The 25,149-nt window shown below is 42.8% G+C and overlaps 1 protein-coding gene across 2 annotated transcripts in view; it reads left to right on the forward strand.

Moving 5' to 3' along the window:
* Positions 1-715: 715 nt before the first annotated feature.
* Positions 716-25,149, forward strand: part of LOC116940852 (rho GTPase-activating protein 12-like) — a 47,336-nt gene continuing 22,902 nt past the window's right edge. The window contains exons 1-8 of one of the 2 annotated variants that reach the window (XM_032951123.2): positions 716-927; positions 1,519-2,161; positions 5,885-5,944; positions 18,121-18,480; positions 20,069-20,203; positions 21,115-21,198; positions 23,642-23,824; positions 25,058-25,120. In XM_032951123.2, coding sequence (XP_032807014.1) covers positions 1,520-2,161; positions 5,885-5,944; positions 18,121-18,480; positions 20,069-20,203; positions 21,115-21,198; positions 23,642-23,824; positions 25,058-25,120 — 1,527 coding nt within the window. In that variant the 5' untranslated portion in view covers positions 716-927; position 1,519. Of the gene's footprint in view, positions 928-1,518; positions 2,162-5,881; positions 5,945-18,120; positions 18,481-20,068; positions 20,204-21,114; positions 21,199-23,641; positions 23,825-25,057; positions 25,121-25,149 lie in introns of both variants that reach the window. The other variant, XM_032951122.2, reaches the window with a different exon arrangement.

Genomic DNA, 25,149 nt, shown 5'->3' on the forward strand with positions numbered 1-25,149 from the left:
TAGAAATTAGGTGCACAAGTGCCACAAAGAATACATTTTTTTTTTACTGGGACTGCATGTCAAAGATCATTAGTTTAAGACCTAAGAGGTTTGAGCAAACCTTAAGCCTGCGTTGTTAAACATAAATTCCAGTAGCTGCCTTCACTTCCTGGTTTTTTTTTCACACCTCCCCCGAGGGACATGTGTCATGTATTAATTTCACGATACAATAATTGAGCTGCGGCTGTAAAATTAAAATCACGTGTCTAATGTCAGCGTTTTACATTGGTTAATAATCACCACGTTTGATTTGTAACAGAGGTGAAACAACCCTGCTCAGCAACGTGATAAACCCCAATCCATCACGCCCAAAGTGGACACTATTATACACTCCACTCAACAACGTAATCTCTTTGGTTTCGTGCTGCACTTTGCTAACTTCACACTGGCTGGATGGTCCCCACGTTAGGTTTGGGGTAAATAAATAACTAGACTGCATGGTTGATTCGAAGCATAATTGATTTGCTTTTTTTACATGGGCAAGATGTAGACTCCTTTGATAGCAGCAACGCCACGCTTTAGAACCCTTTTTTATTTTAGTATCGCATGCACACAACCTACGTGAAAGAAAATGCACATTGGTGTATGAAGACTGAAAAGTGGGCAACGTATCTTGCATAGGGCGAATGTGTTGACCAAAAAAATACTTAAGCAGTTTAGTATGCAGCTTTGCTTCCTGTTTTCTGCTCAGCAGCGTCATTGGCCAAACCAATATAGTTCCTCAATAGCCATCGCCTGCTACTCCCTGTCCCAAAGCTTTCTCTAATTGTCGAATGCCATTACCAGCTGAGTTGCCTCTTGAGTGGTGGAGAAAAATTGAGAATGACTCGAAATGTGGATTTTGTTTTGTAATCAATTATTCAGTTGCGTGGTATGGTACTAGATAAGGTAAAGTATCGCGTTGTATTGTATATGTAATTTCACAAAGTCCAGCGAATAAAAATGTACATGTTCATTATTTGCTATGTGTCAAGCTGGTTTTGAATTATGGGGCTGATATCTAGTGTAAATATGTCATTATTTACAAGCTATACTTACAATTAAATGTCATAAACAAAATAAACAAATGAAGGGACTGCATTGGTATTGGTGTGCAAACACAAATACTAGAAAATGACACGTGTCATTTGCTTTTTTTTATAACAGAAACATAGTGCATGGTAATGTATTTAAATAGACAAGCAGTAACATGCGTTAATAACATATTTCTGTTTCCATGCAGTGCCACTGATGGACGGGACATTAATTGTATTTATTTTATATAAAGACGTCATAGATACACTCGTATCACAAGCAGTGTTCACACATCGCTCTCTTATTTAGACAACGGTCATTTCGCATATTTACGTTACGGTTGTGGTTAAAGCAGAATGCCACGATCTGCATGACAGCCAATGGTCCGAATGGCCTAGGCACAACGTTCACGGCACATCATCCAAGCAGGCGGCCAGCTTGACCGCATGCCCTTCTCTCCTCCAGCATGGAGCGGAAAACAGCGGCGGCAGCAGCTCGCGCAGAGACCGGCAAGCACCGGGGAGGCGCAGGCGCTGAAACGTCGACCACCGTCAAGGCGATCTACGACTACGAGTACACGAACGCGAACGGGCGGCGCATCGTCATGGTCGAAGGCGACGTCTACCATCTCGTCCAGAAGCGAAACGACGAGTGGTGGCAGGTGCGCAAGCCGGGCGAGCCGTCGCCCTTCTACGTGCCGGTGGTCTACGTGGTGGAGCTGACTGCCGACTGCGACTCGCCAGCGGCCGTCGCCCAGTCCGAGAACCCCCAAGGGGATGCCCGTGGCGTCAAGGAGGACCCTGGCACGCGCGATGATCGTCACGTGGACGCGAAGGAAGGGAAGAGGGTGATGAGTCTGGAGGGCCAGGACCATGAACAGGAATCTTCCTCCGGCAGTATTTCAGAGGCTGGCAGGCTCAGCTGTGATGGTTCGAGTCCGGGCATCCCAATGATGGAATGCGAACAATCGGTCAAATCGAGAAACAGAAGCCTTCGCTGCTCCTCATCAGGCAATAGTGTCAGCGATGCCAGAGAGTTTTTTGGGAATTACAGCTCTACAAGAAGCAAAAGTACAGTTAGTGATACGAGCTCATCTAAAACCAGTCTGGTATGTATGACGTTTAAATATGGGTCTCTAAAATCAATATATATATATTTTTGCTTCATCCTTCATTCACTAACTATCTACAAATATAACGTTTATATCAAACAGAAAAGGCCTAGAGCTTCCGTTTGATCATGACGATTATGATTATGAAAGAGGAGCTCTGGTTCTGTCCTGTTGACATCTACAGAGTCCAATCGCTAGTGCGTGTAGTTTTAAAGACTCCTTATTGATGTGTAAGCAAAACAGGGGTGTAATCCGCCACGTAACAGTGGCACATTCTAGAGGCGCGTGGCAAGGGGTTATCTAGAGAAGCGTCGATCCCAAAGCCAGCGCACGCACGCACTCAGACACGAGCACGTGATTAATATAACAAGTATTAATAATGAGTTTAAGAAAAATGAAATATAAATACCTTCACAATCAGTGTTTTTAAGAGTGTTTGGTTGCTACAAGTTGCATAAGTCACTTAAAAACCATGTTGAGGATTCTTAAGATTAAGTGTAAATACCAAAGGCATCAGCAGCCACACAAAAGCAATTTAGCAAAGATTATTATTGTTAAGCTTGATTACCCACGAATGCCTCGAAGACTGTTAAGACTTTTTTCAAAAGGGTCCTGTCAACGTTTGTAGTAGTGGTGCGATGCTGCTACGTGTAACATTGGCTACGTACGGCGCGAAAGAAGTGCAACGTACATCATCTGTTACCACTACGCCCCGCTGTCGCCCAACGATCCTAACAGCAGCGGGAGAAACGCCCCAAGCTGTCCTTCATGGCTCCCTCACTCATTCCTTGAACAGAAACATTCTTCAATAATTAGTTGGGGATCATATATATTTGCATCACTATCATCTCTGCCAACACATCACCTACAAATATATGTTCAATACCAATTACCCACACATGTAGATAAAAATAATAATAATAAAATGTCATACAGTCGCCAAAAAAATTGATATTCTGCTGTCCTGCTGGCTACCCAACGAGGCACACTGCTGCCCCTGTGCCTGCCCACCACGTGACTACCACTCTGTCGCTCACCTCACGCCTGACGGCCAGCAACCCAAACGCGCCTCGACCATAAGGGACCGGTGGCTGGGTGGTGGCCCTGCAATTACTGACCCCGTCAAGTGATGCGATGAACTGTCGTGCTTCATGGTCAACTTACCATTCGGGGGTGGTTCTGTCTTGTTTTCGCCATCTCACTTGCATCGCATCCGGCTCATTTTGTCTTATTAGTTTTATTAGCTTTCTTATACTGCGACCAATGTTTTTTTTTTCTTTCACAATCATTAGTTTATGAAGTGATGAAGATGAATACCTTCACAAGCCATCGTATTTACAAACTGTGGGTCACTGCAAGTTGCCTGAGCTAAAGCAAGACTGTGTTTAAGGTTCTTACCAGTGTAAATGTCAAAGGTTACAAGAGCGTAACTTATCAAAGAGCCAAACATTTGCGAGAATAATGTACCAAGTTGTATCGCACGGCTGCCTTGCAATAATTACCATTGGTGCCATGCCGCCGTCTGGTGAGGTTTGTGTGGTGTGTGGTTACAAAACCTAAGGACCTTGAGTTCAAACTTGTATCTCGATTTAAAATCTTAAGTGCCACGAGTTCAAATGTTTATCAAAAGTGCCATTTTTTTAGGTAATACACATCAAAGCAGCACGTGAAATCGTGATCAAAACTGAGGGATTTTGAAAAATCCTAGAACAATCCTGCATTAAGGACAACTGTAAGATCAGGTCAGAACTGTGTATCAGATGAAAAAAAAATACATACATTCCACACACGTGTAAGGGTGGCTGTAAAGTAGGAATTGCTCACATTCCAATGCTTCTACGTACAAGGTGCATTCATAAATTGTCCATATGTCACAATTTAAGAAAATGTCAGACATTCAAACAGCATTTATGAATGCATGCACAGGTGTCTGTATGTTGAACGTCGTTTCGCACCGTACGTAGCCAAATCGCTCTAATCGGAGGGTGTGCACTGACACATCCAGAATGGGTGTGGCTTCTGGTTGGAATGGGGCAATAGCCATACGAATGTATCCCGGTGATGTATAAATTATCGAACAGATAGCGCGGTTATACGTCATATGAATCTTCAACAAAACATTTTCTCAGACATGTGTATTGATTTTGGGGGAGCGGTAGCGCAGTGATAAGCACTGCGCCATGATTGCTGGCCACAGCTCACGTTCAACGGCGAGTGATATCTGAATTGGCCTCTAACCAGCTCGCCAGCGTGGTGAAGGTACGGCCAGACAGCCCTCGTGATGGCGTAGCGTGCGGAGGCCTTCACCCAATAGTGGGTTGATAAAGGGACGTGAATAATTATTACTACAATATGTTGAATGCACATACACTGCGTTTGGTATGTATACAAATTAAAGGATGGGATTTTTAAAAAAAATATGTGGCACAACGCAGGCAAATGGCTGCAACCCAAAACGAGGCTGGTTTAAGTCCGATATCTGTGTGCTCACGATATCAATTCGGTAGAGACACAGCTACACGCATCACGTGTACACCTACACACGGTTATAATGACATCTATCACGTTATTAATATACTCTACAGCACTAAAATAGTGTTTATATAGCGTGTGCAATCGTTGAAAAAAACGGGGGGGGGGGGAAATTAATTTCATGAAAATGACCTTTAGCAAAAAAAAAATCCCTTAAATGCACAGAAACTCTCTTGCACAAACTCGACCACAGATTACACATTGTGCAGCCTCTTCGCTCAGTTCTCGTTTTCGCGGACTTCAGCATTCCACAGGAAACTTTGCCACAACCACGTTTTACTCGACTTCCTCATCACTGACAGTTTATTTAACAAAATAATATATATACAGTGTATACAAATACACAAACCCCATTGATGTCCAGCACGCAAGTGTATTTCAGTGTCAACAGCACACTTGTATTTAAATGAGAAAACCTCAAGTATATGTGTGGATACCATTGTGACTGTTAACATGATCTACTCTGACATGTAACATTGCTGTGCCTATTTTGTACGTGTGAAGAAACAATCAATACGGAGTTAGCCAGCGAGCACAAGCAGGGACACTCCAAAAATCAAAAGCTTGAGACACGATTGCATATCATTCTTGGCACATTCATATATTCAGTGTATATGCTGCACATTGAAATGTGGACCTAAATGTATATCTGTGTGTGTATGCATGCAACACTGTTAATTAAGTCAACATTTTCGTCTCATGTAGTCTCAATATAGTTGATGATGACTGTAGAATTCTTGTCAAGTCTTGGCCTGGCGAGTTCATTTCAGTCATAAAAAAAATGCTGAATATATGAGCGTTAATTTTGTCTCCATTTAATGCACGAATGAAATGCACAAACTAGGACTTTACTCACATTCCACAGATTGCCTGCGACCAGTCTGAGACTGCGGGGAATAACTCAAATGAACGCTGGTTCGCAAATAGCCACGAGATTCCGTGAATATGGACGGTCTGAAGTTCTACGCGCCACAACACGGTAGGACACGGCAGCAGAAGTAGCATCATCGTGAAAGTTCGTGCTGGGAAATGCAAAGTGCCGCGGGGAAGCTAACCAGCATATAAACCTGTTTGCCCTAACTCTTCAACTCCGTAATCTCACGATCACCGCGTGTCTCTCGCTCTCTCTCTCTCTCTCCACTCTCCCTTCCCCACTTCACATATACCTGGGCGGACATGGCACAGAAGACAAGGCTGTTGTCAGCCACCGAGGACAGCGAAGTATTCGACACGAGTTCCCCCACGAACGTGAGAATAACCTCATTACGCTTCCGTGAACCCACACACACACACACAGAGACAGAGACTCTCCCACACGTGTCCCTCTGTTACCGTAGGTTTTTGCGGCAAAAAACATCTCTCCCTCTCTCTCTCTCTTTCACTTTGGAAAACTTGGATGGGGGTGGGATGGGGAAAGGAGTAAATTATATAAGTAACCGCAACAAAACACAGCATTCCACAGTTAATTACCCACATGTGTGGCCTTTCGAATGCCTCCTTAGAACACATACAGGTGCACACATCAACTTCCCAGTGGTCTATTAGGTGTTTTTGTCTTGTGAACATTGTGCAAGCACAAAAACACGCACGTGTTCAACCGGCTATCGAGAATCCCGAGCACGATGCTAACTTGTTGCAGTGTCAGGAGTAAGGGGAATGTATCCGGCATTGCGTGTGAACCTATACACGACATTGGGGTTGTCAGTGAACGGCGGTCCAGTTTAACAAGTCGCAGACGCAGGCATTACCCTGCTATACATCCGCATGATTTAGATAGATGACGTTAATGTGAAGGTTCTACATTCACCAAACTATGTTCTTTAAACTAAGCAGTGTCCTGGAAAAAAAAAACATCCTCCCACGGCTGTGTACACGTGGTTATGAACAATACAATGATCTGTTGACACTGAGAGTTAACGCGTTATGGTTACATGCGGTGAGCATAAGGGGGCAATGATAGAGTTGATATAACTTAAAGCGCATGCAATATAGAAAGAAAACACACACACTTAATTATTCTCGATATTTTTCAGTGCAGCATATCGCTGCGTCTCGTTGTGATGCAATACTTACGCACTAAACCAAACGTTGGATAAGTATGACGTTTGTAAGTTGCTCGTGTTTATGTCACTGCCGGACTAAAACACAGAGCTTGCGTGCACCTCTACCGAACTTTTGGCATTATACTTGCGCCGCTGTTTGACACGCGTGTGTTTAGTTTACAACCGTCATATACCCCGTGTACGAGTTGTACAAACCAACTTTAGCACCCCCCCTACTCATAAAGTAGCCTTGGAAACTGGCTGAATGGGATCGCCCGTGTAACAGATAACATAACCTTAAACCGTAAGTATCTTATTTCCAAAGTATTCCACCTTCCCCCGTGCCGAAAGCAGATGGCTTAACTTTAAATTGCAGACCTTTATGCACGTTCGTGGAAAACTTGTTTTCAGTATCGGCTATCCTTCATATAGCCTTCCTCAACACCATTTTACACCTCTAATCGGCAGTCTTTGCATCGATTTTGCTGGAACATTCCAAAGGCACCGAGAGGAAGTTGTATGAGATGAACGATCAAATGAACACCGGCGCCTTTGCATTGTGAGATATTGCGGAGAGGGCTGCGGTACAAACATGTGCACAGTTGTACACGAAAAAATGCATAGCATCAGGAGAAATGTGTATATCTTCTAACCGGTGGCGCTATTTAATTCCAGTAATAATCGACATAAATCACCTTAGTAAAAAGTGCACACACCCGTAGCTTGTTGGCGTTCATTATGTAATCATGAATAAATGAAACACTCGAGATAAATAAAAAAGTAAATATTTGGAGTGGTAACAACTTGAGCGGGGAAACGCGTGCCGAGGAGTGGGGACAATGTGCATGGAGGGACAGCGTTGGTGAGTCTCCTGCTGTAGAGGACAAAGAGGAAGAGCAAACATTGAAAATGAAAAGTCCAAAAACATGATGACATTCGAGGGTCAATGGGGGTAGGCTTTGCGCATGCCCTCAGTGACAAACTATGCGCGCTGTATATAAACAAATAACAACGGAGGTCGAGGGGAAATATTGACGATATATGTTGTATATTATCGTAAACAGTTATGCATACACACAGTGGGCCAAATGACCCTAGGCGGCACAGCCCGGCTGCTGAGGGCAGAATGACCGCATTTGGGCTACGTTTCATGACATGCCAAACACATCCACACATGTATATGAATATATGTGTGTGTGTTTGATGCAGATGTATACATTTCACTATTATTAAAAATGTGTTGCTCTTGTTGAATACAAAGAAACCAGGTTATAAATATATGTGTAATGACATTTTTTCTCAAGAAGAAAATACTATTTCTTGGGTTGTGGAAATTAATTTGAAAAAACAGGTGCACCATCGCTATTCATAGCTTATGCATGTAAATAATTAGAATATCTAGTATACAGTATACACTATACTACAGATATCACCAAATAGTGTATCGTAAATATACTACATAACTATAAACAGCTTCAAAGGTGACGTTGATAAATTATGTATATTTTACATTGACTGACTAACTAAATGTACACAACAGTTATACAGTACAGTATATTATATATCGGTGTCATTCCAAGCCTGAACCTGTTCATGGGGTTTTTTTTGGCATATGTCAAAAAAAATGGGGAACTGTCAGAGAGACCGGAAGGAGAATAAATAATGATTAGAGAATATACGGCATCTAGACACATCACATTTATTGTTTTGCAAGCTTGGGCAGGATGCTTCACTCGATGAGATGTTAACCAATGGTCTTAACCTTTACTGCAGTATTACACCCCTTTGGTTCTCAACGTTAAAACATGTATAATGTTAGTAATAGGTTTTTACCCTTTTAGCTGGCACAAAAACTGACACCTTTATACAAGGGATCATGTTTGCAATAATCACAACACAAGCAGTCAAAAATGCAAACAAAAAAAGACAACTCTGATAATGATATGCACTGTCCTTGAATTTGATTGGTCCACACCCGAGACGGCTTTTATTAGAGCCTAGTCTCCACTGGTGTTGGACCAGATGATGCCAAAAGGCATATCATTATCAGAGTTGTCTCTTTTTGTTTGCATTTTTGACTGCTTGTGTTGTGGTTATTGCAAACATGATCCCTTGTATAAAGGTGTCAGTTTTTGTGCCAGCTAAAAGGGTAAAAACCTATTACTATATCTTGTTACTGGCAAAGGAGGTCTCATAATGTATAATGTTAATAAATGCTTAGATTTGATTAAAAAAAAGTAGTTACGGGGGTGCATCTCACAAATGGCATCTTGCACTCCCAGAGAGTGCGTGCACTCCAGGTTAAGAACCGACGGTCTGGGCTAACAAATGAGTGGCAGCAGCCAATGGAGGGAACACGTCTGTGAAAGACATTCCCGCGCCTCCGATGAGCACGTCTGACAACGTACGGTGCAAAGGAAGTTCAACGTAACATACATTACATACACCACAAAGGTGGAGTGGTTTAATTGGCTCGTGTGAAGGTGCTCGTTTAGATCGTTGCATCCCAAGACCGTCTTGTGGAGGTCTTCATCCAGCAGGGGAAAGATCATGACTGGTTACGATGATATATTACAAACGGTAAATACGCTATTAAAAGGAGGCATTCACGCGAGGTTTCCCTTTCAATCGGTGCTGTAAGTCTAGACGTTGACAACCGAGCATTGCACGGGATCAAGTACAACATCGCATAAATTGGGCACTTATTATTTATCAACCGTGACTCACATTTAATGCATACACTGGGTCATAAATCCTCTGTGGGTCGCATTCTTAGAACAGTGGACTCGAGTAATGTAAATACTGTGTCAAGTTCCGAAATCCATTTAAAGTAGGCCTGTCAACGGGTAATGTAACGCAATTAATTACTTCATTGCCACTGGCAAAGGTGGTGTCACCAACCGCAAGCTTAAGGTTGATGTGCTCTGACATACAAGAATCAAACATCAATTTGCCACTGTTTTGCACAGTAAATGGGAATACAGGCATCATGTACGTACTAGCAATTGTGATTATGTACGACAAATAATGACGTGACAATTGTATGATATGAACAGTGTATTCATTCCAAGGCATCAGACCCATTTAACTCAAATCATGGAGAGTGCATTCAATGGAAGTGATATGTAACTGTGTTGAGTGCATTTCTGAAAGTTTGGCAATCCTGTTAAAAAAAAAAAACACATGAATGAAAAAATATAAACATACATGAAAATGTAAATTAAATAAGCAGGGCAACTTTGCCTGGAATGTTAAGTGAAACGCAACATGCAGTCTGGATTTTAAAAGCCATTACATTTGGAAAGGATTCCAGTTCAATGCCAGGGGTGTACCCACGGGAAGACGGTCACCGCCACATAACCCCCCACAAAGTATGCAATACTCCATTATCAACTCGTACACCTGCCTCCAATGCAGGGGCCCTTGTGAGGCTACAAATGTGGGGAATTAGCCGTGGAATGCCGCCCTTTTTATAGGCCCTTTTGTTTCTGACTAGTCTTATTCCACAATCCCTACTGCCCATGGCATTCCCCTTGATTCACTATTTTATTGGCAGCTGACAACTGGCTGATTGTTTAGACAAACGTCAGGAATCCCATTCCAGTTCTGTTGCAGGCAGACGTTGGGCTTAACTACTATTTACTATGTTTATGTTACCAGGTAAGTTCCACTAGGTACAGAGCTATTTTTCAGAAGCGACCTGGCTATCACAAATGATAGCCCACTCAAGTGGCTTATCATGTAGGAATGTATAGCAGCCAAATACTATAAACGCATGTTTCTCAGTGTTGAGGGAAAACAATCTAAGGACCCTGAGAAAAATCCACGCGACCACGGGAAGGACATGTAAACTCTAAATATACGGGCGTCAGGGTCGGGATCAAACCCACGACCTCCTGTATACCTGGCGAGGTAGTTAACATAAACATTTGATTCCACTGTTTGCGTGTAACTAACGCAGTTGTGAAACCCATTGGGCCAGATCTGACTGCTGAGACCGAGGAAAACCTGACATTTAAAATAAATACTTTTTAATGTCTAGGGATAAATTATTATCCAATTTGTTTAAGAAAACTAGAAAATTATATATCATGCCGAGAGTTCACTTGAGGCGAGCTCTGTTGTGCACTGTGTGTTCTATTCAATAGCAATGCCGGGTTCATATTCTTGGTTCTTTCGGTAAATATTGTTCTATATTGTTTTATATTTTTATTATTTTATTGTTTCCCTGCTACGTGACTTTACCAAAAGGACCAAGAATATGAATCCCTGCAGTCACGAAAGCTTTAAATCAAAATACAATGCCAGGTTGTTGAATACATAAAGCAATGAATGTCATTTCCCTTACCCGAAGTGAACTTGTGTGAATCAATGTTACTAATTGCGGAGGCACGTCCCTGCCACGAATGCCCTCTTCTGTACCAGCAGAGCAGTGGGGATCGCCACTGCAGGTGGTGTACATTTGTTTCTGGGATGAATGGACAGTCCCACCAGCGTGAACGAATATGACATCCAACAAAAGCGGGTAGCATTGTATCAGGGCTCTTTGGCAGGGACATGACGGTCTTATCAGGTTCCCTTGCCGCAGGAAGGATGTCTCCTTGAGTACGTTAGAATTTGAGAAGTACAGTGCTGTCTGTGAGCCCCTATTAAGGTGCGCAGAAAGCGCGTTAGGTGAGTGTGGTCGGCATGTTACTAAGCCACCCTTGTCCAACTGTGCAGATTTTGACATCCCACATCAGATATTCATGTCAGGCTGAGTCAATCTAAGGGAAGCCGAGACCAGTTTCAGATACCATTAACCAATGGTGTGCATGGTCAGAAATTAAATACAGGACACTGGGATTAAAAAAAGTGCAAATAGCAAAGTGCAACCACTTTTCCAGTTATTTAAAACACACACACACATACAGTAGTAACTCAATTACAGGTTGTAATTGTAGAGGAAACCTTTTCATAAAAACTAACACTGCTCGAGATGAAGACTCCAACAGCTGTGGCAATATTACCATTTGTGACTGACTGCTCTTGCAGAGATTCTATTGTCCTGCTGCTTTTAAAGCCACAAAGTGGCTGCAATTTATACAACCAAATGTGATACAGTATAAATATTGATTTTCACAACACGGGACAATGTTTCACAACACAGCTGTGAAGCGATGCTCTATCCCATAACAGGGAGTGTTTAGGAATGAAAGGGGAGAGAGTATAGCACGTAGGAGATGTACGGGCGTGACGGTCGCTCTGATATGGCTTTCATTGTGTGAAATGTGTTGTGTGGCGTCAATGAGTATGACGGCTTTCCTGGTGGCCAGATCTTAACTACGTCGCCTCATATGAAGGAGGTCGTGGGTTCGATCCCGACCCTGACGCCTGTATATTTGAAGTTTGCATGTTCTCCCCGTGGTCGTGTGGATTTTTCTCCGGTCCTCCGGGTTTTCCCTCAACATTTAGAAACGTGCGTGTAAGAGTATTTGGCTTCTATACATTTCCACTTTGTAAGCCACTTCGTTGAGCTATTATTTGTAGTCTGGTCGCGTCTGAAAAAGAGCTGCATTGGTCAGTGGGCCTTACCTTGTAAAATTCAAATTTTGGATACTTTTTAAAAATAAATTTGAAGACGAATCTACCACTCAGCAAAAAAATGTCACGTTGACAAAAGACAAATAGTTCACTACTTTAGCCCACCGGTGTGTTGAAGAGTGAATCCACAACATTTACAGTTTGAGTACGCCGTTTTGCTGGTAATTACATCCAGCATCATCGGGCAATTCGCCAAAATGGTAAAGCCCTCGCTTGCTCCCGGTCTTAAATAGAGCAGCAGGGTGACGTCATAATTTAACTAATTTCAGTTGCAGTGATTTGAGGCGGGGGGGGGGGGTATTGTAGCTGTCAGAGCGATTAAAGTTATTTCTATTCCTCTCAATTTCAATGGATTTTCTAATTAGTCTTTGCCAGTAATAATTAGTTTTGCACAACACTTCAACGTTATCAAAATCAATTGAGTGTCCTTGTTGACAAGCATGTTCTGCCACTGCCGACAGTTGTGTTTGAGATCATTTAATATTTCTTTGATGTTCTTTTAGTCTTATGCTGATGTTAAGTCCCGTCTGTCCAATATAGCATCTGCTACATAAACAATTAATGTTGTGGATTCACTCTTCAACACACCAGTGAGCTAAAGTAGTGAACTATTTGTCTTTTGTCAACGTGACACTTTTTTGCTGATTGGCCGTGTCGGGTGGTGGAGGGTTACGACACATTTATAAATAACGCGATCTAACCCAGAAACCTTTATTATGAATAATATTCGTCGCGAAAGCCTACGTGTTAAACGAATCTACGACTGTATTGTGGAAACAGGTCCCATAACCCCACATGCTAAAGAGGAAAAGCATTTCTGCAGAGCATCAACATGAATATATTTAAAGAGGTAATGAAATACATTTTAAAAAGGCACACCAACCTATCACAGGTATGGCACTTTGAAACCTTTGCACATCATCATAACAGCCATGATCTATCCACTGCTGGATGAAGGCTCCCCCACGCCATCGCTATCCCTCAGAGTCTTACGATTCTACGATCCATCTCCTGCACGAAGTCTTATAGCTTCATCTCCATGATGGTCGTGCGGTGCGAAATAAATACAACGTACATAAGGCATGTTCTCTCTGTTGTCTGTCTTCCCTACATCGCCACGGATGCCAGTGTTGAAGGTTCAAAATGTAACAACGTAAAATTAAATGTATAAAATTACATTTAATGAAGGAAAGTAATGGCAATACTTTTAACAAAAAAACATGCTCTGGTAGAATATGATGCATTGCCTTTGAAACTGATTGGTCCACACCAGAGACAGCTTTCTTTTGAGCCTAGTCTTAAAGAGTGTTAGACCAGAGGACGCCAAAAGGCGAACAACACAAATACAATTTTGTTTGCATGTTCACCACGAGTACTGTGTGTGGTTGATGCAGACAGGGTTCCTAGAAAAAGGATTCTGTTTAGTGTTTTAACATCTTAACACAACTGTTTTATTGCCAGAAAGGGTAAAACCTATTGTTATATACACCTGATGATGACCGTTTGAGTTATGGTCGAAACGTCGTGAGAATTTTTTATTGTTTTATATATATTTTGTTATTTTGTTGTTTCTCTTCAACGTGACTTTACCGAAAAAACTAATAATATGAATTACTGCAGTCACGAAAGCTTTAAATCAAAATAGAATATTATCTGTTTACTAATTTTATTTTACGCATTGACTCGTCCAGCCTCAATTTTATTTCGTCAATGTTATTAAATTATTGAACCAGGACATGCAATGAACCCATTGATACGCGTGAAACATTGCCTCTTTTGTAACAGCGGCCACAGTGCTGAGAGGTCAGATGTCCAAGCCTCTCGTCAACGCGGCGTAATTAAGGCGCTTGTTTCATCTTGCGTGTTCGTGTGTTTGTCCGCTGGAACATGGCGCTGACGTTCCTCACGCACATTCGAAATGTTGTCCCTGCACGGTATCCATGCCGCCACGACATGCCCCCCCCCCCTCCGAAAACCCTGCCCCACGGGTTGAGAACCATCGAGTCAATGTATATTTTATTCTGTCCAAGGTGGTGCGGCAGTGAGAGCATGTGACTCGCCATCAGTGCAATTTTTTTCGGAAATAAATAACGCTCACCCTGCGGAGAGACTCCAGCAATGGAGAGTAGAATATCCAGCCATGGCTCTGATCTGGCAATGGAAATGAGTGGCGCCCATTTTATCATTCGAGCGCATTCACTTGACTTGAATGTGTACTTGAATGTCCCCATCTCAAAAACGTTTCAACGCTCCATGCACAATAGTTCCCAATGTACGGTGGAATTTAAATAGCGTGTCTTAAAAATGAAAGAGAAACAAGTTATTCAACAGGTTGGCCGAAAGCCTTTATCATTATTGGTATGCGGTCATACACGTTTGCTGGAAATGAACTGTGTGCTCTTCTTCTTAAGCGGAGCGTGCCTCCAAGGTAATGGAATTTGGTGAAAAGTGTGCCGTTGAAAGTTCAGCCGCACAATGGAGAGATGGGAATTAAGGACACGTGAAGGAAAATGAGGATAAGCACAAAGGAGGCTTAATATCGTGTTCATATTTCATGACAAGGAATCACAGCGGCATGGATTTAATGTGTGGGTTTGGCAAGCCAGAAAACGTGGAGCAACTTGGACAAGCGAGTGGAATTGTGAGTGGATTCTATAGCGAGTGGGCAGAAAAGTGTAAACCTTTACGAGCGAGAGGGGACAAGGAAGTGTGTAAAGTGCCATATGGATGGTATAGGAAGTGTTTTCTCGGTGGTTGCAGATGGATAAATCCACATGTTAGTAAGTGGGGAAAAAACCCCTAAAGATTATAGTCAATGTGCAGATGGGCACGTGATGGGCACATGAATGTGCAGATGGCACACGTGTAGTGAATGTGTAGATGGGGCACATGGGCATGTTTGCAGGTTTGAGTGTTTGAAAAAAAAAAGATTATCGTGAGCCGGCTGGTGAGTGGGTCTGCATAACTGTTCGCAGCTAGTGAATGTTTGAATGGGTGAGTGCGCGTGTTAGTGCACAGATTGGGAAGTGTGTGGATGGATGAATGTGATGTGCGAGGGAGCATGCTGGTGAGTGAATAGAGCGGAAGCATGTTCGGGTCGGAATAGGGCACGGCCAACAGGATAAGATAGAGGCCTATATACAGTGAGGGAAAAAGTATTTGATCCTCTGTTGATTTTGTACGTTTGCCCACTGACAAATAAATGATCAATCTATAATTTTCATGGTAGGTTTATTTGAACAGTGAGAGACAGAATAACAACAAAAAAATCCAGAAAAACGCATGTCAAAAATGTTATATATTGATTTGCATTATAATGAGGGAAATAAGTATTTGACCCCTCTGCAAAACATGACTTAGTACTTGGTGGCAAAACCCTTGTTGGCAATCACAGAGGTCAGACGTTTCTTGTAGTTGGTCAACAGGTTTGCACACATCTCAGGAGGGATTTTGTCCCACTCCTCTTTGCAGATCTTCTCCAAGTCATTAAGGTTTCGAGGCTGTCGTTTGGCAACTCGAACCTTCAGCTCTCTGCACAGATTTTCTATGGGATTAAGGTCTGGAGACTGGCTAGGCCACTCCAGGACCTTAATGTGCTTCTTCTTGAGCCACTCCTTTGTTGCCTTGGCCGTGTGTTTTGGGTCATTGTCATACTGGAATACCCATCCATGACCCACTTTCAATGCCCTGGCTGAGGGAAGGAGGTTCTCACCCAAGATTTGACAGTACATGGCCCCGTCCATCGTCCCTTTGATGCGGTGAAGTTGTCCTGTCTCCTTAGCAGAAAAACACCCCCAAAGCATAATGTTTCAACCTCCATGTTTGACGGTGGGGATGGTGTTCTTGGGGTCATAGGCAGCATTCCTCCTCCTCCAAACACAGCGAGTTGAGTTGATGCCAAAGAGCTCCATTTTGGTCTCACCTAACCACAACACTTTGTCCCAGTTGTCCTCTGAATCATTCAGCTATTCATTGGCAAACTTCAGACGGGCATGTATATGTGCTTTCTTGAGCAGGGGGACCTTGCGGGCGCTGCATGATTTCAGTCTTTCACGGCGTAGTGTGTTACCAATTGTTTTCTTGGTGACTATGGTCCCAGCTGCCTTGAGATCATTGGCAAGATCCTCCCGTGTAGTTCTGGGCTGATTTCTCACTATTCTCATGATCATTGCAACTCCACGAGGTGAGATGTTGCATGGAGCCCCAGGCCGAGGGAGATTGGCAGTTCTTTTGTGTTTCTTCCATTTGCGAATAATCGCACCAACTGTTGTCACCTTCTCATCTAGCTGCTTGGCAATGGTATTGTAGCCCATTTCAGCTTTGTGTAGGTCTACAATCTTGTCCCTGACGTCCTTGGAGAGCTCTTTGGTCTTGGCCATGGTGGAGAGTTTGGAATCTGATTGATTGATTGCTTCTGTGGACAGGTGTCTTTTATACAGGTAACAAGCTGATATTAGGAGCACTCCTTTTAAGAGTGTGCTTCTAATCTCAGGTCGTTACCTGTATAAAAGACACCTGGGAGCCAGAAATCGTTCTGATTGAGAGGGGGTCAAATACTTATTTCCCTCATTAAAATGCAAATCAATTTATAACATTTTTGACATACGTTTTTCTGGATTTTTTTGTTGTTATTCTGTCTCTCACTGTTCAAATAAACATACCATTAAAATGATAGACTGATCATTTCTTTGCCAGTGGGCAAACGTACAAAATCAGCAGGGGATCAAATACTTTTTTCCCTCACTGTAAATACTACGTATATACGCTGTCTTATATGAGGATCAGTGAAATAAAAAAAATAACTAACAATACTATGGTTTTTTTAAAGTCCGATATTTATAGAGTATCGTTTTTTTTAATACTAATCATTAAACATGATATCAAATTTCGATTTAAAGCTTTCGTGACTGCAAGGATTCATCTTCTTTGGTTCTTTCGGTAAAGTCACGTAGAATGAGAATAAAATAATAAATTGATAAAATAAAATAACACAATAATATTCTCGCGACGTTTCGGCCACAACACAAGCGGCCTTCATCTACGTGACTTTACCGAAAGAACCAAAGAAGATGATATCAAATGTTTTCACGTACATACCTTGTAACAAAAATGTTTGCGAAGTAGTTGTAACCGTTTTAAATGTCAGATAATTAGCGCAAATAAATGTAAGAATAACAGTTGTGTTACTCTACTCACTGCTTAACTGTAATATGACATGTTAAATATTCAACAACCATAACTGGCCTTTGAGGTGGCCAGAAGATGGCAGTTTTGAGCATTACTCCCTCGGATATGTGGTATTTCTCCGGGTTCTCTGGTTTCCTTACATTCCAAATACTCATTCATAGTATTGGCCAAACATCTCCATTAGATCCCTCCCAATAAAGAGTCTTGAGACCCATTGAGACTTCCCTGGTTATGTAGTTTTGCATCTTTATTACACATGCGATTGGCTCCTTATATTACAAACAGGGTACTGAACCAACACATTACACGAACCCATGCCTTTGCTTTCCTGACAACTGAATAATAACGCATTTCTTGCCATGTGTATATACGTTGTATAAATGATCCTACCATGTCCGTGTCACAAAGCCATGAGTGTTCATATTAAATGCTCACAAAATGTCACGGTTTCATTTGCCAACTAATTTGGTTACAACCCACAGAATACGTTTTTGTTCTGCATGACAATTAGCAGACAATAAGTTACATAAAAAAATTGTGTTGTTCCGGAAAACGTAATGGACGTTGCACATCTTTGTTGTTGTTGTTGTTGTTTTTTTTTTAATCCTGAAGGGCGAGGGTTCCACAAAGGACCTCGTGGAACGGGCGGATTTTCTCGACAATGACGACGACGGCGACGACCAATCGGTGGGCAGCGCGCGGACGTCCAAATCGCCGCACGCGTCCCTGAACGACGACGTCGACGGCCCGGCCGAATCGCCCCTCTACGCCAACCTGGGCTGCAGGTTGGGAGACGATCTGCGGGAGGCCCCGGGCCGTCCTCCGGTGGGCGAGGAGGCCCTCCGTGCCGTCGACGGCTGGGAGGAGCACTGGGACGACGGCGCAGGGCGCATCTTCTTCTTCAACCCCGCGAGCGGCGAGACCAGCTGGAAGCCACCGCGCAGGGCCATGAGCGTGTTGACGGGCGACCTGGTGAGGCCTCACCAAAAGCGTTCGGCGCAAAAAAGCCACAAAGACGAAGATCCACCACCCCCCGCCCGCCTGCCCGCCTGCCCGCCCGCCCACACACTCCCACGTATAGCCCTTAGCAGGATCAGAATATCTATTTATCCTGGAGGAATCGGATGAGCTATGAAGCTCTTTTTCACACGAAAATTTTTCAGTCGGGGCAGGTCAGAACGTTACAACAACAAATGATACAAAAACATGGAAGGAGTGCAAAGTACTAGCTAAAGCCCACTGAACTATTGACTTATTTTTGCCTCTGTGCAGGGGAAGTGTTAGTGAGCAGCGCCTATGATGGCCGGCAAGGCACACGAGGGGGGTGGGGTGGCCGGCACCCTGCCCAGCCACCTTTGTCTCCCCAGTGCTGATGTTTACACACCGCGCCAGGTGCTCATTTAAAGGCTGAGTCATCCAAGGCAGAGGTTCAGGACAGAATCTGATTATTGTCACTGATGTGAATTCAGGTCGCCGGGTTCATAGCTAAGGTTACCGGGTTCATTACCAGTACACTGCAGACAAAGACACACTGACATAAATGGGGCTATGATCAGTCTGCAATTTGCAAAGTGGTTGCAATTCTGCGTTAAGCTTCATATTTTATTCATATCTCTGGCAGCTGGATGGATGTGTCTCACATACGAGATTGTACGTTTTGGAAAAGAGCAATGAAAACCCCACTAGAAATATGCTACAACTCTACCATATTGTTCACACGGGGTTCCACTCTCTGCACTTGTAGACCATCACCAACTGCTAATACAGTACATTGCGTCCAGGAAATGGCACATGGTTCGGCTATCTAGCCGTCTGAATGAACTTGGCACTGGTTGGATTTTGTGGAGGGTGGCGGCAGCCGTAGTCCGTGCAGGGGAAGTGTGAAAGGAAGAAAAACATCTGCACAGTTATGATAAGCCGCTCTTATTGGAAAGCTGCGGAAGCCGAAATTTGTCTTAGATTTATTTTTGGAGCTTTTATAAGCGCGAGTATTTTTTTTTGTTTAAAGACAATTTATCGCTTGTACATTAACTTCACAGGTAGTTTTTTTTCAGAGCCAATATTGTGATTCATAAAGGCCTTTTGGATTAGGCCACACTTTTTTCCTAACATCAGACACTCTAAAGGGAGACCGTTTACACTTAAATAAGGCATTTCATTAATTCATGCAGAATTCATAGTGAATTGTAGCCACCGTGTTCATAGATTTAAGCATCCTTTGAAATGTATCCATATGCACAGGCTGTACAGGTACTTTAAATATTCTATAAAAGCCACGTGAAGTTGGTGGTACTTAAAGAGAATGGGTACATGCAGGATTAGCGAAAAATATGGGAGTAGGAAGATGATATTTGCAGGAAGAGGGACAGCTAAGACAAGCGCACGTAAATAAACCCAATTAAACTAAGCATAGAGAACAGATTTTGTTTTATGTCACCCATCTGATGCACTCTACTCTTGGTGTATACAGCTGGCTCACACCAGTGCACTGCTTTGGATTACTATTACTAGCGCAGCTCTGAATGCAGAGCTCATTGCTTCTGTCTTTTGTGGCTTACAGCTGACGGAGGAATGCAAAGATGAGCAGTTGTACTCAGAAATCACCTACAGTGACGCGACAGTACCACATGGCTGGCAAGAAATCATGGGGACAGATGGAAACGTCCTCTACATCAACGAGGAGACACAAGAGCAGGTGACACATCAGCGGCATTGTGCCACCTTCACAGAAGAGTCAAAGTCGAGCGAATCAGTGTCTCCCAGCTTCAGTGAGAAACGGAGCAGTCATCCACTATAGCAGTGTTCCTCACTAATTCTCAGAGGGGGGGGGGGGGGGCACATTCGCCGATAAGACATCATCAGTGTGAGGGCCGCCACAAATTGAAACCACTGGGTTTGACAGCAGCACGATGATGGACGGTGTTGTCACGTGGTGTGTGTATTGTCAGGGGCCGCACTAAAGGCCACCAGGGACTGCCAGTGGCCCGCGGGCCTTGCAATGAAGAACACTGTGCTATTTGATGGCCAATCACTCCGTAGCAGAACCACTGATGACTTGAAACTAAGTGGTGATCGTTTTTTTTAACAACCCTGGTAAGGAAGTAAAGCTGTTTTGCCAAACAAACACGATTTGAACTCATAACTTTCCAAATGAGCGACAAGCCCTCAAAACCACAGTGCCAGCTAAGCAGGGCATTGCATACGGTACAAAGAGATGATTATTACTGAGAGATCACTGTACATTCTAATTGTGTTATCGATGGACTAGAAAACGAAGGTTGGCACAGATATAGTTAAAACTATACTTACACCGAGTAAAATAAAATCAATTGGCCCGACAAAAATAAAGGCCCAGAGGTTGATGGATTTTGCTTGCAGCGCAGGGTCAACAGAAAGTTGTAATTTTCTTCTTAAGCGTCATGCTAGCCACTTAACATGTACAATCCCCATCATCAGTGAAACAAGGTCATTTGCCCCTCCCAACATTGGCCTTTAAGTCTATAGAAAGTGGACAGCTACAACGTTTTAAATACCTTGCGTGTACAGTATATACAATGCACACAATAACAGCATTATACATCTCTCTCTCTCTATATTGTATTTCAGTGGACCCGATGTGTGGATACCTCAACAGGATCTGTGTACTTCTACAATGAAATGACAAACCAATCAAGCTGGGATTTGCCAAAGGTAAATAGTAGTTATATTCATATGATTAGCATAGACATACAGTATGACTAAAATATGCTTCATAACCTTCAGAATATGCAATACACCATTGGAACTTCCTTTGCCAGTAGCAAAATATGATAATTGGTTTACCAAAAATACATAAAGTAGATACACCCCTTCGTCCCATCGTCTCTACTATCAACTCCCCCACCTACAAACTGGCTCGTTTTTTGTCTGAAATCCTGCGTCCTTTCACTGGAAAAACCACCTCTGCGGTACAAAATTCTACTCACCTGGTATCGACAATCAAGGGTATTTCCCTGTCCCCAGACGACCTGCTTGTCAGTTTTGATGTAGTTTCCTTATTCATCAAGGTTCTTGTACCTGACACCATCGCAATCATTGAAGACTTGGTTCATCAAGGACTAAACACTGAGGTACCCCCCCCTGGTGAGACACTGTTTAACCAATACATACTTCACTTGGAATGGAACTTTCTACAAACAAACTGAGGGCACCCCAATGGGCTCCCCCCTATCTCCGGTTATAGCTAACATTTTCATGGAGAAATTTGAGACTGACGCCATCCAGACTGCCACTCTGCACCCAACCTTATGGAAGAGGTACATGGATGACACTTGTCATCTGGCCACATGGCCGGCCTGCTCTAGACCAATTCTTCGACCACATCAATTCCATACACCCAGCCATCAGATTTACCATGGAAGTCGAAAAAGATGACAAGCTACCTTTTTTGGATGTCCTAATTAAAAAGAGACCTGATGGTTCAATGAGCCACTCTGTCTACAGGAAAGCTACCCATACGGATGCTTATCTGAAACCGGATTTGCACCACCATCCATTACAGAAGAATTCTCTCATCAAGACTCTGTATCATAGAGCCCAATGCATATCCGACCAGGAACACATAGGCAGTGAACTCAAGCACGTACACCAAGCTCTTAAGGCTAATGGTTACTCCAACTATACAATCCGCAAAGCTATCACTCAAACCATGAAGAAGGACCCTCTTCAGAAGCCTTTCAAAACCATCACTTTACCCTACATTGTGGGGATCACAAAAAATATCTCCAGAATCTTGAATAAACACAAGATCCAGGTCCGTTTCAACACATTACATAAAATCCGTGATCTGGTTCCATCTGTAAAAGATGTGATTCCGGACATACAGTACCCTGGTGTCTACAAACTAAGTTGCCTCTGTGGTAGTAGTTACATTGGAGAAACCAAACGCCATGTCTCGGACCGCATTCGTGAACACAAAGCAGACCTTAAACACGGTAGGACCAACACCTCGGCCGTGGCAGATCATTGTTATAATTCAGTAGGCTCACATGACATTGACTTTTCCAAGACAGAGGTTCTTTGTAAGCCATCTGGCTACCATGAGAGATTCGTTTATGAGGCTATCCACATATACAAGCACAGAGACAATTTCAACCGAGTAGATGGATTCTGGCTTAGCAATCATTGGAAAGATTTGATAAACCATTTCAGGTCTTAATTGATTGTTCACGCTTTCAGTGGCTTTCAGACAGCATACATTAATTTTTCGTCTTTCCCCTCCTCTTTTCAGAACATAGATGGACTAGTCCTTCTAAACAAACTGCCAAATCGTTTAAAAATAAATAAATTAATGCGAACCGACACACCTGATGACGACCGTTTGTGTTATGGTCGAAACGTCGTGAGAATTTTTATTGTTTTATATATATTTTATTATTTTATTGTTTCCCTTCAACGTGATTTTACCGAAAGAGCTAAGAATATGAATTACTGCAGTCACGAAAGCTTTAAATCAAAATGTGTTTTTTTACCCTTTTATCTGGCAACAAAACTGATACCATTTTTAGCGCCTTTGGCGTCATCTGGTCCAACACCATGTGCGACTAGGCTCTAAGGAAAGCTTTCTCAGTTGTGGACCAGTCAACTTCAAGGACAGTGCATACATTATCAGAGTTATGTTTTTGTTTGCATTCCGACCGCAGGTATTGTGGTCAATGCAAACATCACTCCTTGTAAAAAAGTGTCAGTTTTGTTGCCAGATAAAAGGGTAAAAAAACAATTATAATATACAATACTATAGATATAGTAGACACATACAAAGCGTAAAAACGTTGACACAAGGATATACGATTAAAATGATTGTAACTGAGTTAATTATCTTAATGTATTGCAATATATGTATAATTTAATTTATGTTTGATGACATCGCTCCTTAATAAGGTCAACAGGTAATTGCGATCTTCCTAAAAAAAAATCAACGTATTATCTGAATATTTCTAAAGTTTTGGTACAAAGTCCAAGCAAGCCATTTTGTCAAATCACACCGAAATCATGCACGCTCTTAGCAGTTTCGTGATGTTTTCTGCCACGCGGATATTTTTTCCAAAGTTTCAAATAACGCCTTGTCTTTTTCGTTTTGTCTTGTTGTGGTGAGGGTGGCTTTGCGTCAGAGCCGGATGAGGCGACGTACGAGTGTCTGCGAGACTTTGCCCGCCATACCCTGGCCCCGCCGATCGCCTTGGGCCACGAGCTTCCCACGGTCGAGCGAAGCAAATCTTTCTCGTCGGCCAACCGCGACAGCCTCGTCAAGCCACTCGGGGCAGAGCACAAAGACAAGGTGCAACGATCTCATTGGTCTCATGAAAAGTGTCGCCATTCGCCTGCGCACCTCCGATTAGCACGGTTGGCTACGTACGGTGCGAAAGAAGTTCAACATACATACAAATTCTTAGCTATTTTGCTGTGACTGTTCCACCTGAAGATGGAAGCTTGTGTTGCCTCCGAAACGTCGTGATTTAATTTAGTTGTTTTCATTTATTTTATTTTACCTAAGTGACTTTACGTATCTACCCATGCTTAATTATATATATTTTTTTAAATCAAAATCACGGTCGCTGAACACAGGCCCAAAATACCAAGCGGCCAGCAACAAAGAGCACTAATGAAGATATAAGAGAGTTCAAAGGTATCTTTTTAATTGAGCATTGTTGTAAGGATTTCGGACAAGTGGCGGATGGGAGGGAATGAGGATGGGGTATGGCTCATCTCTCTTGGCAGTCCTGAGCCAGTGGTGTAAAATTAGGTGGTGTGGACCAGTGTTTAACTCATATAACTGGTGTTGGTGGTACTTGTGTTCATGTCTCCAGGTGGGTGGTAGAGTCAACACTGAGCCAGGAATAACACTCATGACCTTCAAATTGTGATTGAAGTGACTCTCACAGCAACACCCAGTTGAATGAAATGACTGATCATTTACTCGTATGAGTTTAGTCTAATATGCCACTGTTTTGTGTGTGCCGAGCTCACGTCTCTGTACAATGGGTGACGGGCCTTCTCTCGTGTGGCCACCAGGCTGTGGAATTCACTTTCACTGGACGTTCACTCTGCTGACTCCCTCGTTGTATTCCTTAAGACCGGTTTATTTTTAAAAGCCTTTTTATATTTCTTGAAACCTTTGTTTTGGTGGCTTAATTATATTGGCGTGAGCCTGCATGCTTTTGTGTGTATCTTTTTGTACAGCACCTTGTGATCTGTGGGTAAAAGGCTATTCAGAAGTGTGTATATATTTTATTCATCAGCACTGTAAAACAATTCTGAAGAAATGTAACACTTTACAGCTCTTTGTCGCTCCACTTCTGGATGAAGAGAATCCAATGCCATATCAGTTCTGGGGGTTATTTGGAAATTCTTCACCACACTAGTCGGCAAGGTTTGGCGAAGAGGAGGACCCAGGACTGGTTGAAATATCGCTGAACCATCGAGGTCAGTCACGGCCAGGGAACGAACTCAGGTCGTCGGGTAAATGTATCACTGTTCATGCTGACATTGAACACGGCATTTTTTTTTTCAGGGACACAGAAGATCTCGATCTGGGAACTTCAACGTATCAGATTACCTGACACCCGTCACAAATGTCAGTATGCAATTTCATAGTTTTGCTGT

This window comes from Petromyzon marinus, chromosome 10 (assembly GCF_048934315.1).
Source record: "Petromyzon marinus isolate PM22_M1 ecotype Great Lakes invasive population chromosome 10, UKy_Petmar_22M1.pri1.0, whole genome shotgun sequence".
Lineage (NCBI taxonomy): Eukaryota > Metazoa > Chordata > Hyperoartia > Petromyzontiformes > Petromyzontidae > Petromyzon > Petromyzon marinus.